The 13,774-nt window shown below is 52.9% G+C and overlaps 1 protein-coding gene across 1 annotated transcript; it reads left to right on the forward strand.

The window, feature by feature from the left end:
- Positions 1–348: 348 nt before the first annotated feature.
- Positions 349–12,279, forward strand: ACRBP (acrosin binding protein). Its single transcript, XM_088051300.1, has 10 exons — positions 349–634; positions 2,217–2,438; positions 5,065–5,159; positions 5,263–5,365; positions 5,584–5,860; positions 10,752–10,884; positions 11,062–11,241; positions 11,348–11,515; positions 11,591–11,677; positions 12,154–12,279. The coding sequence occupies exons 1-10, from the start codon at positions 349–351 to the stop codon at positions 12,277–12,279; spliced, it is 1,677 nt and encodes a 558-aa protein (XP_087907426.1).
- The last annotated feature ends 1,495 nt before the right edge of the window (positions 12,280–13,774 follow it).

Here is a 13,774-nt window from a genome sequence, read left to right on the forward strand (position 1 = left end):
GCAATTGTCTAAAATCAGCTAATAAGTAATATGTCTCAAGCTAAGTAATGCAAGACTAGGAGCTGCCAAAAATATGCAAGCTCCAGCAGTGTTGCCTGTTCTAATACGAGTATCGAGAGCTAGCTGGAAAAACTCTCCTGATCATTGTTTCTCTAAAGAGCTGAAAAAACATTCAAAATTCAGTGCTGCTTTTAAATGGCCAGGCTTCAAGCTTCTCAGAAACGCTACTTTCCAACAAGACATCTTAGAGCAAAGTACAGCTCGTCTCCTGCCAGGCCCCGCAGAGCTACGTGCCGCCACCGCCACCAGACACCTCTTGAACTGCGAGCTTTCACCCTGAGAGCCTGCATGGCCACAGGGCATGATGTGCCAGCCCTGCAGCGGCAGCCGGTGCATCAGCAGAGCCGCTGGAATCTCCCCGGATCTGCGGCAGGAGCGGCTCCTGCAGCAGAACCCCGCTGCGAGCTCCGGAACCCGGCCCCGCTCTGCCCGCAGCTCCTCCTGGGCTCCGCCCGGGAGCCGCTCCGCAGAGCCGGGGGTGACGGGGGGGCTCTGCTGGGGCCCCCCGACTTCTGCTCACGCCTGCAGCTCCCGGGGCTGCTGTGCCAAGCGTTTTCCTGCCAGCTGCTCAGCCGTGCTGCTTGCGGCCGTGTCTGTGCCTGTGGAAGCTGTGGCAGGCACCGGGGATGCTGTGTCCGTGCCCTGCGCTTCAGGTGTCCCAGCGTTAGGAAATGGGCACGGCTGCGGATCCCCCTCCAAGTCAGTCCTTAGGGCTCTGGGCACTTCTGCTCTGATAGTCCCTTTTTGCTGGCAGCATTATTCCTGCTTTTTTCCTGGGAAGGCTTTGCAGAGCAGAGAGAGGTGCTGAGGGCACCTGTGCCAGATGCGGAGGAAGAGCAGCTGCTGCTCCCTTGACTCCCCGGGAGCTCAGAAAGTGCTGTGTCTGCCTAGGAGGGATCAAACCAGCTTCCCGACACATCCTGAAGCAAGCCGGTGCTGGGACGCTCCTGGGAAGGCATGGGGTGCTTCTCAAACCCCTGCAGATGGAACAGATGCTGCCTCCTTTCCCCCTCGTGAAACAATTTGGGCTTTAAGATACCCCATAGGTACCACTTTTGGAGTGCCCCCAGCCTCAGATCAGCCTGGCCAGACCTCAAATGCTGTTGTGGGTCGTTCCCAGCCACCAGAGTGTCCCCAGAGAGAGGGAGAAGCTCCCAGTTTGGCTCCCGCTCCCTTGTCCCCATGAGCCTGGCGCGTCCCCTCCCTGGGGGCGCCCACAGCTCCGGCTGGCCCCACCGCGACACCGGCCCCGGGTTCCGATTGCGGTGCCGTGGCCAGGGAATGGTTCCACGGTTGCCAAGGGCAGAAGCCGAGCGCTCAGACTTGCCGCCCTGGCCTGCTCGGTGTGCGAGGGACTCCCAGCCGGCCACCGAGCAGCTCCATGATGCTGCAGCCCGTGGCACACACATCGCGGCTCCTCTGGCTGCTGAGTAAGTGACCGCCCCGGCAGGGCCACCTCAGGGCCTGGGGCTGGAGCCGCTGTTCTGCTGCTGCTGCCGCACCCTGTCTGTCACCAGAGCCGTGTCAGGGGCTTGGGGTGGGGACGGTGCGGAGGCAGCAGGAGAGGGGGCTCAGCTGGAGGCAAAGAGGGGAGGGAGGAGATGGAGGGATGTCCCCCTGGACAGGGATGTGTGCATAGCACGGTGCAGGGGGCAGGGGAGCCACCACCACTGTGGGTGCCTCTGGAGGCTGGGACTTTTGAGGGGAAAAATAAAAAAAAGCACATCAATACCCTCCCCCTATCCCCCCCAAAAAACCCAAACACAAAAAAACCCAAAAAACCAGAAAACACCAAACCCACAAAAAAACTCAACCTCCCCCCACAAAACACACATATAAAAAGGAAACAACACAACCAAAACAAAAACGCTTCCCCCCAATCCAAACCAAGCTCAAAATAAAATCTGACTTTTAAAGGGGTTTTTTTTTTTGTTTTTTCTTTCCTCTGTATTCTTTTTCCCCCCTTTTCCCTGGGCCTCCTGGTTACCCCAGCACCCTGCAGGCAGGGGTGATGGAGGGAGACTTCAGGCCGGCATCCGAAGCGTTTGTCCCAGCACTCTGTGCCAGCAGGCAGGAGCAGGCCAGCCTGCTCCTTCATTTCCACCCGCTCAGGTGGGCAGGGACAGCCCAGCCCACGGCCCGTGTTTGTCCCGCAGGTGTGCTGAGCTTGCCGGCGGCCGCTGCGGCTCCGCCGGTGCTGCCGGTGCCGCCGGTGCCGGGCAGCCCGCTGTCGGACAGGGAGTACCAGCAGTTCTTCGCCAAGCTGCACCCGCCCTGGCAGGCAAACATGTTCTGCCTGCTGCGCCAGGCCTACGGCTGCCTCAACCACGACATCCTGCGCCTGGACCAGGAGGAGAACCACGGAGAAATCCCCGAAGGTAAGGGCATCACCAGGCTCAGAGGAGCACGTGGACCCGGCTGGAGCTGCCCCAAAATGCCACAGGATTGTGGGAATGGGATGGGTTGGGTTGGTCAATATAGCCCAAAAAGCAGCTTGGGGCAGGCACTGGCCTGACTAGAGCACACTGGTTTTTGTGGCCTCTCTGAGCATCCCTTTCAGTGTTGCACCACTCTCCTGGAGAAAAAACAAACCTTTTCCCCAAAGGGCAGCCCTAACCTAAGCACGGTTTTCCCCCCACTCCATGTGTTGTCTGGCACCACCAAAAAGGGTTTGTTCTCTTGTAAGGTTTCCTTCAAGCCCCTGTGGGCTGCTGTGACTCCTCCTCTTCACCCAGCTGAGCAAGCACAGCTGTCCCAGCCTCTCTTTACAGGTCATGGGGCAGAAAAGCCACAGCCACTCCAGTGGCCCTTCCTTTCTCCACATCTCTGTTGGTGGGGTGGCAGGAGGAAAAACTGGCCACAGTCTTCTCAAGCTCAGTGCAGCTCCTCATCTCTTACCAGCTCCTTCCAGCTTCATCTGAGGGTTAATGCAGAATCTTGGCTCATGGGCTCTCGTAGGTCTTTAAGAAAACTTGAGATGATAAGCTGCCTTTTTAAGTGTTTAACATTTCAGGAGCCAAGAAACATCCCGGTTCAGAAAGCACCATAGCAACAGCACCCTTCAGATCTCTGCAGTCATATTTTCCCTGCACCCCTGCATCAGAGAATTTAAGTGGTATAATTATATCTGTGCAGCTGAAAAACTTGGGACTACTTCTGTTGTATTTTTCTTCAGAGGAAAAAAAAAATAGAGGCAATTTTCTCATAAAAAATATGTCTTTATATTTAGATATGAACGTCAGTGAGCTGAATGATCAGCCAACTGCTTATTTGGACTGCAGCTTGAGGGCAACTATTTCTTGCTGGTTTCTGCAGCTGTGTTGGGGGAACGAGTCCCACCCCACATCACCAGACCCAGGGATGGGTCCTGTGCTCTTCACCCACTTTTGGGCACCTGAAATCCACTGTGCATGGGTGCACCCACAGTCTGTCCCTAGTTTCTCTCCTCGTGGTGCCCAATTCCCCAGCACTGCTCTTTGTCATGTCCAGCCACACTCCTATTGCTGCTGCCTTCAGAGACTCACTTGTCAGGAGCAGAAGCATCTGGAAGTGCCAGAAGATGGGACAGTTTTGCAGGCTCTTCCCCCTCTTTTCTCCCATCCCTCAGCCTAACACACCTATCCAGCAGAATTTATTCCCCTTTGTGTTACATTTTTTTCCAGTTTGGGGGATATTTTGGCACATTTCAGCCAGCCTGAGAGGTGGAACAGATGTGGCAGAGTGTGTGCCCTCTCTTGTTTAGCCTCTGCTCTCCTCACAGAGCTATGGCAGTGCTGTCTACACTCAGATACGAGCATTAATTGTGCCCATTCAGGTGTGGTGCTGAGGAAGGCAATCATTTTAGCTTTGAACAAAGGAGAGTGTGAGGATCTGGAGTGCTCCCTACAATATCTTGTGCTTTAAACAAGGGATGGGGTTCTGGAGTTTTCCTTACAAGTTGGGCGTTTTTCTGGGCTGGGATCCTGGTGTACATCTGAAATTCTGCTTTTGATGGCACAGCTGTTTGCTCAGCACAAGAAATGAGCACAGAGTAAAGGATTCCTGAGCAATATCAGGAGAGCAGTGCCCTCCCTCTGAGCCAGCACTTCCCCTGTTCTCACAAGGCTCTCTGTACCAGCCTGGCCATGCACTTCTAGAGCAGAGGCAGCACAAGATCACCCAATTCTTCAGCATTTTCTGCTCTCCTGCACACCCTTGGCTTTCCTGCAATTGCTGCAAGAGCTGTGTCCCTGGAGCCAGCATGCTGGCAGTGCTGGTCAAGATTGCAGAGTGTGTGTGTGTACAGGCACAGGCTTTGCCAGCAGCATCCTGGCCCCATGGACCCTCCTCCATCCCCTGCAAGGCTGGAATCAATGTCAAACTATATTACCCTGAAGAATTTGTCTCCTCTAGAGCCATCTGCCTGGAGAAGCTGTGGCAGCCCCATCCCTGACCCAACAAGACCAGGCTGGGTGGGCCTTTGAACAACCTGGTCCAGTGGAAGGAGCCCCTGCCCATGGCAGGGGACTTGGAACTTGATGGTCTATAAAGACCCTTCCAAACCAAACCAAACCAAACCAAACCAAACCAAACCAAACCAAACCAAACCAAACCAAACCAAACCAAACCAAACCAATCCAAACCATTCTCTGATTCTCTGGTGCTCCCAGGCCTGGTCTGGTCATCTTTTTAACCTTCTATGTCACTACTTGGCTTTTTTCTCTTTTTTAAACCCAGCAAGAACTAATAACAAAAGCATCAGATTCTGGAAACAGGAAGTTTGTGTCACTGTCATAGGGAAGATAACTGTGTGAAAAAGGGCAGAAGGATAAAGTGAAACCCTCAGGGGGCTGGAGGGAAAAGGGATGTGGTGCCTGGAATGGAGAGCTCTAACATCCCAGGGCTGTGATCTCCACCTGGGGGCACACAGCTTGGACTTGTCCTGCATCCACAAGCTGCCACCTGAGAGGGTCCCCATCTCTTGGTGCACCCAGGCCTGCCTCCATCCCACATCTCTGTCTCTAGGGCCGATCTGCACTGAATTTCCAGAGGTGGTGCAGTTCCAGACCTTCTGCCAGTTTGCCCAGTATCGCTGCCTCAAACAGCAGTTCTTCGTCAAGGTAAGGGCTGGGATGTGGGGAGTATCTCTTGGGAAATGGCAGGTGAGGAGGAAGGGAAGATAACACAGTGAGAGTTGTGCTTCTCCCTCTCTCCTCCACACAGCGAGTCCCATGTTTGGGTTGGTCTCTAACAAACCCTTTCCCGATGGAGCCATCCAGCACCCCAGACTCCTCGGCAGCGGACAGAGGCTCCCCTGTCACGCAAGGTATGGCTGAACTGAGCTGTGCTGGGCACCCCTGCTCACCTGCTGCTCTCCTGTAGCTGCTCTCCACCCCTGCAGCTTTCTGTCTGGCCTCCAAAAGCCACCCTCGGCCGCTCCATCCCTCTGTCTCACCACTCAGAAGAGGGCTTTTCTGTCACCTGCTGATGCCCTGCTGCAGGACAATGTGGAAGGCCTTCTCCAGTTCTCTCGTGCTCTGTTAGGTCAGAAACCATGGCAGACAAAGCACCCCACAGCCACGCCAAAGGTGCCCACACCCCGGCAGAAGAGCAGGACTACGCGCCCACCGACTCCCTGGGCTGCCACCTCACCTTCCAGGGTGGAATCCCCGGAGGAGCAAAGCCTGAGGAAAAGCATCTGGCAGCTGATCCATTCGGCCCTCTCCTTGGATGCGTCCTTGGAGACCAAGAACTCCTCTTGGAACCTCACCAGCTTGGGCCCAGGACACACAATGAAGTCGGAAATCCCCCCCCGAGGCAGGTGAGGGGAAGGCTGCTCTTTCTGGGCACCACACCCCACCCGTGCAGGGCTGTCCCACCCCAGGACATCCATGTCCCTGCTCAGAGCAGGTGGTGAGTGTGGCCAAGTGCTCTGGAGCAAGCTGTCCCATCCAGAGCAGGAATGTAGCTGGGGAGCCCCCAGGCACCCCTCCTTCCATCACCCAGCGAGCAGGGAGAGGGTGATCCAGCACTGTTAGTGCCTGAAAATGGCACTGTCCTTGCATCCTGGGCAACGGGGAGCACCAGCCGCCCTGGGCTAGGAATCAGCTGGGAGCACAAAGCTGTGCAGGGCCGCTCCTTCTCCTCGAGCACACGCACTTCTCTGCACTCTGGATGTGTGCACAGCACTTCCTAGGGTGTTTCTGGTTCCCCATTCTGGTTTTGGAGGCAGCATTGTGGCAGTTCAGCACAGTTCAGGCCGGCTTGCTGCAACCCTGTCACACAGCCCCCTCAGTTCCTCTGGCCTATGGATGCATTAGGAGCTTACGGAGCATGTTGAGCTCTTCTCAGCTGCTCTGCCAGGATCTGTTTGCCTCTGTCCTCAGGTAACTGGGGCTGGTGACAGAGAAAAGACCTGCAAAAAGATATTGTGCTTTCACTCAAATTTCCTTTATGACCCTTCAGTACCTTGTGGCTGAGGACCATTTGCTTTGACTGACATGCAAATATTATTTTGCTTACCAAGAAAAAAAAAAGAAAACAAGGAAAAAAAAAAAAAAAGAAAAAAAAAGGGTGTCTAGATGCGGTTTTCATGGAGAAGTCATTTTGGTTTCGCTCTCTTGCTGGCCAGTGATGTTCCTGTAAGCACACAGATTTTGTGCCTGATTGCATGTCTGTGGTTTCTCTTGAACACGCTGCATAGCACTGCCACAGTGCAGCCACAGATTCCACTTCTGCATGGAAAGATGAGTTGCATCATGTTGTTAAAGCCATAACTGTCCTCTTGCAAGCCTCTAACATATGTCATCCTCCTTCCTAATATTGTAGGAGGCTTTCACTGCCTGGATAAAGTTTTCCTGGTGTATGTGCTCTTGGGCAAAATTGTGTTTCGCTGAGGATTTCGTTCTCCCTGCCTGTGAAACTGAGCCTTGCTGTGATTGAGCTCTGTTGGGATTACTGGGGGACTGCTGTGGTTGCAGATGACACTCTCTCTGCTGCTGCAGAGTGTCTCAAAGACACTAATGCTGCCTGTGTGTCTGTAACTGGCAGCCGAGCCCCATCAATCATGCTAAGCAAAGCTTAAACCCCACTGAGGATAAAAAGGCGAGATAGACCGCGCCTGTCGGCTTTGCCGCTCGCCGCATCCCGCCTCCTCTCACAGGAACTTTAAAGCATGACCTAAAAAAGGGGCAAAACGCCTGGAGGCATTTCTATCCCAGCAAGGGGAGCAGTGCTAGGTGGGACTGGTCGTTGTGCACAGGTGCCATTCAGCATCTGGTTTAACACAAGGTGGGCAGGGCTGTGATGGGCACACATCCCAGAGCTGCGTGTCTTCCCTGGGGTTTTATGTCCAGCAGGACATCTATCCTTTTATTCATCCCTTGTGGCTTGTGGCAGCTGCTCTGGCAGCTATTCCAGCTCTCATTGTGCCTGATGAGGCCAGCTGTAGTCTTTAGAGGCAGACAGGGAAAGGGTAGTAAGACAAGAAGAACTTGAAGCACTTTTCTGTGGTCTTTCTGGTAGTGGTGAATCATTGGGCGGGAAGGGGGAACAATAATTTTTGCACCTATTTTCTATTTTTAGTCCTTATTGTGCTTTCTGCCTCGTTTCCCAGTATTTCCTCTCCTCAGAGTTACCTCTAAACCGTGATTCAGTCTTGCAATAAGTTAAAGAGAGCTCTTTATAAGCTCATGGCTTATAAAGCCCATGCAACTCTCATTTTCTGCAGCAACTTTCAGTGTCCCTTTAAAACACCCCCATGCTCCAGCTCTGTGCACACTACCCATTGATGGGATTTGGCATTTGGGTGCATGGAAGGACATCAGCCTCCCTTCCCTGCTTTTCTGTTTGCACAAAGAATTGCATCTGCCCTTTTTCCCAGAGCTTCCCACTGCTGTGTTATTTGTCAGCTACAACCCCTACACCCCTTTCAGCATCACAGCTGTCCTGGATCCAGATCTGATTCTGTTGGTATTCACATGTGGATGCCCACCCGTGGTTCGTGTGAGTCCAGCTTCCCCAGCAAGGCTGCTCCAGCCCTCTCAGAATCCCAGAACTGTTAGGGCTGGAGATCATTCTGTCCAATCCCCTGCCAAGGAAGGGTCACATAAAGCAGGTGACACAGGAACCTGTCTAGGTGGGTTTGATTTTCTTGGGAGGGAGACTCCATGACCTCTCTGGACAGCCTGTTCCAGTGCCCTGCCACCCTCAATGTAAAGAAGTTCATCCTGATGTTGAGGCAGAGCTTTTTCTGTTTTAGTTTATGACCACTGCTCCTTATCCTGTGGCCAGGCACCACTGAAAAGAGTCTGGCACCATTGTCTTGGCAGCCACCCTTGGGATATTTATGTGCAGTGAGAGATGCATACACTCCTGGTGACTTCCCCTCCTCCTCCTCCTGCTTTACCCCTCCAAACAGTCCTTGTGCTGCTTATCTACTTCAGCCCCAGAGGCTTTCATTTTAAGGCCAGACCCTTGGTTAAAAATACCATCCCCAGAAAAAAAAAACCCTCCTTTTGAATTATCATCACCCATAACCAGCCCTGGCATGCAGTCAAAGATCTTTTTTTCTGTTTCTGAAGCTGTTAAGAGTGTCTTCTTCATAACTGGTTTTCGTTTCCTGCAGCAACCCCCTAAAATCAGAAGTTACCAAGTGCTGGAAAGCTGCTGTTCTCTCCTTATCTCCTTTTCTGCTTGCCTCAGGTGCTCACTGCACCTCAGCCAGCCAGTATCAGGAAGGTTCAGCAGCTGAAAGCTAATGGCCCAAATCCTTGTCATTACATGGCAGGAGAGGCAGATGCTGCTCACCAGAACTCTTCAGAGATAGCACTGAAGCAGGCTCTGTGTGTCCTTCCACATCCTGAGATGCCAAAGTATGATAAGCTGTTACCTGAAGTTTTCACTTTCGCCTTGGATCAATTACGGATCTCGGCCCATGGATTATTCTTAATCCTGGGGTTTTTTTTCACATTCCCATTGGATCTTTGCCTCACAGTACCTGTTAGGCTTTTTCCAGGGCAGTGCTTAGGACAGTAAAATGCAGAGGTACAAAGCTGGGGAGGGATTTGCATTAGGAAATCACCTTAGATAGACCCATCCCTTTCCCTGAAGCATGGTGAAACCTCTGTGCATCCACAAACAGCTCAGCAGCGTGTCAACGAGTGGAGAGAACCAGCAGCAGTGCTGTTATACTCACCCAGAGGTGGTAAATCAGCTCATAAATTTGCAGCTGTGAGACCAGAAAACCTCACAGGAGAGATGGAGAGCAGAGATGGAGGAGGAAAAGGATGTGACAGAGAGCACAGCAGAATTTCTTGGTCATTCTTGACTAAGCTTCTTGAGTTCTTTCAAACTCAGGCTGGTGGCACAACTCTGTGTTCTGTGAGGCTCATCTCTTTTAACATTCAGGTCTAGGACTTGCCCTGACCTTGCACCCTGACCCTCCTGCTCAGCACAGGACATGAAGTCATGTCTGGTGAGCCCTGAAGAAAACAACAGTGCTATGTGGTGGCAGACTCCTCTCCTAACAGAAGTATCCAAACTTTTTTGGAGTCTCTAAACTGTGGAGGAAGCACCCATCAGCTGTTCCCACGCTAAACACCCTTGGTGTGAGGAAGATGCAGTTTGCTTCTTGTTTGAATGGATCTTGCCCCCAAATTCCAGTCACCAGAAGTCTTTACTCATCCACCTGCTGACAAGGAGAGCTTTCCAGCTGAAGGCCTCCTTGGTAAAAGGGCTGACTGACTGAGTGGGTACCCACTGGTGGATTTGCTCAGCTGAGTGATGCCTTTTTAGCTTCTGCCTCTAGGTGAAAGTTTTCCAGGCCTGAGGAAAATCTCATCTTCAGGACCTTCCTTCAGGTTCTCCACCTCTTCTTTTTTTTTTTTCTTCTTTTCAATGCTAATCTGACAGTCTCCAAAAAGTTTCAGCTATTCTCAGGAAAGCTTGTCCATACATGTTAGCCCATGCATGGATTTTAAGAGCATTTTAACATAAGTTGCTCTTCTTTACTCTCTATCAGATCAAAGTTTGTTTATTTATCACTGGCTTTGTTTCCAGACACAAGAGGCAAATATCTAATGAGCATGTTTACCTCTTCTGCATCATTGATGATGATTGAAACCAACCATCCCTGTCTGCTAACAGTTGTGTACCATGTTTACAAATTCCATTGTTCCTAAGAGATGCCAAATATTCTCATTGCTCTGATCCCATTGTCCTGACATTTTCTACTTTTAGCTACCCATGTCAGTTTGGATGAACAGTGCTCAACAAGTTTTTCCCTGTTTCTGTCAAATACTTGGGGAGGGAGGTTTAATATGTGACATTCTCCAGACCCAAACAGGGCTGCCCAACCTTCAACACTCAGCAGACAACTAACAAACCTCTCCTCACTGTGCACTCCAATGGGTGAAATTAGGCAGCAGCTGCTGCAGGGGCTCTGGGAAAGCTCTTCAAGCTGTGCTCTTCATCCAGTCCCTCTCACATGCCCCCAAATGCACAGCAACCCCCCTGCAGGCTCTGTGTCATGCCAGCATGTACAGACCCTGCAGGGAGCCCCATCCCTCTGTGCAGTTTAGCCAAGGGTCCAAGGTTTCTTTGGGAAGGGATTTTTCGCTTAGTTTTGGGATTGTTTTCAGTTTCTAACTAAAGATGCATCTCTTCAGTGTGTGACAAGGAATGAGATGACTCCCTCCTTCCCTTTCTGTCAGCCTTCTAGCCCTGCAGAACGATGAGGCAGTGCTGATCCTGTGCTACGCAGTGCTGGAGGGAGATTGCCTCTCCTCGATGCTCGCCATGGCCTGGAAGGAGATGGAGAAAAAAAACTTTGAGTTCGGAGACTCGGTAAAGACACCAGTGTCCACCTCTGGCCCCCACTGTGTGCAGGCCACCTCCTGAGAGAAGCTGACCTGGGTGACCAGGGAGGCAGGAATTCCAAGCCAGGAATATGGGAACTCCTCAGCCCCCTGTTTTGGGAGGTTCTTAGCCTCCTTTTCCCCCTGACCGCTGGATCCACCCCAGGTTTGTGACAACCTTGGGCGGCACCACTTGGACCTGTGCCCTGCCTGTGCTTTCTGCTCGCTGAAGAGGGAGCAGTGCCAGAACATCAAGACCCTGAACCGTGTTCACTGCAACTCGGGCAGCTTCTCCACCTACATCAACCCTCAGATCTCGGCCCAGCTGGGGGACGAGGAGGGCAAGGTACCGAGCGAGCTATATGTCCTGCTGCTGTATCAGGAGGAGCCTGGACTGGGAGCTGGGGAAGGGGAGGAAGAAGCATGGCTCACTTTGTCCCACCCCTTTGCAGCCCATGTCCTCAGAGACCCTGGAGGGCTACAACATGGACTTTTTGAGAGGGATGAGGTTGGAGTACTGGTGCAGCCAGATGGCCATCTATGGCTGTAAGGAGCCTGCTGTGACCCTCTGGCTGAAGGCAGAGTATGAAGCCTTCCAAAACGGGGATGGCTCAGGAAAGGTGGGTGACCATCAGTGGATGTTCCCATCCCCCCTTCTCCTCTTCTTTCACTGACCTTCATTCCCTTGGCACCAGATCTGTGACTCGAGAGGAAATCAGCATCCCAGCTACTGCATGTTCAAGAGCTACCAGTGCCTCCTGAAGAGCATCTACAACCAGAGGGTGAGAAGCAGCCACGCTGCCTTTTGCACAGCCCGATCTTCCATGGCTGACCCCTCCACAGCCAGCCCCGAGTCCCTGCTGGACTCACTGGCCCACTGCTTTTCCTTCTAGGACAGAACTGGGTGTGTCTGGGGGAGGTGGCAGAACAAATAGAGGCCCCAGCACAACTGGGGTGTCAGTGGTGGGTGAGACTTGTACAGATGAGGTGAGGGATGATATCCCTTAAGGGCAGGATCTCCCCCATCTGCTGGGAGCTTTCTAGGCAGTAACAAAACCCTAAATCACCAGAGCAGGACAGAGGACTGGCCTGTATCCTAGCAAGCACACAGCTGAGCTGCCAGTTCAGCTGGTCCTCCCCTCTTCCCCCTGGTGCCCCCATCATCCCAGCCTCCAGATGCCATCCACCATGGAGATCTATTTCCTTGGGGAAGGATGGGCAGAGGTACCACTTCCACGAACCCAGGCTCTCCTTGCAGGTGGCTCCCATGGAATGCAAGCCTTACAAGAGCTACAGGGTGCTGAGTGCAAAGGAGGGAGACGAGGAGGTGCAGCTGTGGCAAGAGATATTCCACAGCCTCTCCAAGCAGAAATCTGAAAGTTAATAAAGTTTGTAAAGACCTTCAAGATAGTCAAGGCCTTTGACCAAATACTACCATGCCCTCTAAACCATATCACAAAGTGCCACATCTACTTGTTTTTTGAACACTTCCAGGGATGGTGATTCCACCACTTCCCTGGGGAGCCTGTTGCAATGCCTGATCACCCTTTCAGTGGAGAAATTTTTTTCATAATATCCTGAACCTCCCCTGGCACAGCTTGGAGCCATTTCCTCTTGTCCTGTCACTGGTTGTCTGGGAGAAGAGACCAACTCCCACCTGGCTGCCCCCTCTTTCAGGGAGCTGTAGAGAGTGATCAGGGCTCCCCTGAGCCTCCTTTTCTCCAGGCTAAACAACCCCAGCTCCTTTAGCCACTCCAGACCCTTCACAGGCTTTGTTGCCCTTCTCTGGACTCACTCCAGCCCCTCCACGTCTTTCTTGCAGTGAGGGGCCCAGAACTGGACACAGAACTCGAGGTGTGGCCTCATCAGTGCAGAATGCAGGACCAGTCACTGCCCTCTGCTCCTGCTGCCACACTATTCCTGACACAGGCCAGGTGCCACTGGCCTTTTTGGCCACCTGGGCACAGCTGGCTCATGTTCAGCTCTGTCACCAGCACCCCCAGGTCCTTTTCCTCTGGGCAGCTTCCCAGCCACTCTGTCCCCAGCCTGTGGTGCTGCCTGGGGTTGTTCTGAGTGAAAAGCAGGACCTGGCACTTGGCCTTATTGAACTTCACACAACTGGTCTCAGCCCATGGATCCAGCCTGTCCAGATCCCTCTGCAGAGCCCTCCTGCAGATCAACGCTCCAACCCAGCTTGGTGTCTCCTGCAAACTGACTGAGGGCCCTGGATCCCCTCCTCCAGATCACTGATAAAGTTTTTACCCAGGACTGGCCCCGTACTGAGCCCTGGGAACCCCCCTGGTGACCAGGTGGATGTAACTCCACACACCCCCACTCCCTGGGCCCGCCACACAGCCGGTTTTTAACCCAGCACAGAATGCACCTGCTCAGGCTGTGGGCTGCCAGCTTCTCCAGGAGAATGCTGTGGGAAGTGGTGTCAAAGGCTTTACTGAAGTCCAGCCCACAACATGCACAGCCTTTCCCTCATGCCTAGGCAGGTCACCTGGTCATAAAAGGAGACCAGGCTGGTCAAGCAGGACCTGCCTTTTCTGAATCCACCCTGGCTAGGGCTGATTCCCTGGTTGTGCTGTGGGATTGCATTTAGGATAATTTGTTCCATAACATTCCCTGGCACTGAGGTCAGCCCGAATGAGGAGAGCCTCACTGTGGCAGCTGCTGGAACTCCTCTTGGAAACATTTCTCCAGCCAAAGGAACAGCTGAGCACTGGAGAAGGCATTTCCAGAGTCCTGTCCAGAGTCGGGGGAGGGACCAGAGACAGGGACTCTCCAGGTCCCAAACACAGCATGGGAGCAAGAAGCTTTTGTGTGCACTTTGCCTTTCACTGCAGCTGGGGTTTTTTCTCAACTTTAGTGGTTTA

The sequence above is a fragment of the Pseudopodoces humilis genome, chromosome 2 (genome assembly GCF_049639895.1).
Source record: "Pseudopodoces humilis isolate 2021_Gansu_Grassland_sample_001 chromosome 2, ASM4963989v1, whole genome shotgun sequence".
Classification (NCBI taxonomy): domain Eukaryota; kingdom Metazoa; phylum Chordata; class Aves; order Passeriformes; family Paridae; genus Pseudopodoces; species Pseudopodoces humilis.

Bases quoted from the DNA above. Each gene is read 5' to 3' on its own strand.
- ACRBP (XM_088051300.1), top strand. From the start codon at position 349: ATGGCCACAGGGCATGATGTGCCAGCCCTGCAGCGGCAGCCGGTGCAT. The intron at 5,366-5,583 runs GTATGGCTGAAC...GTGCTCTGTTAG, and splicing joins AGGCTCCCCTGTCACGCAAG to GTCAGAAACCATGGCAGACA. The intron at 11,678-12,153 runs GTGAGAAGCAGC...CTCTCCTTGCAG, and splicing joins AGAGCATCTACAACCAGAGG to GTGGCTCCCATGGAATGCAA.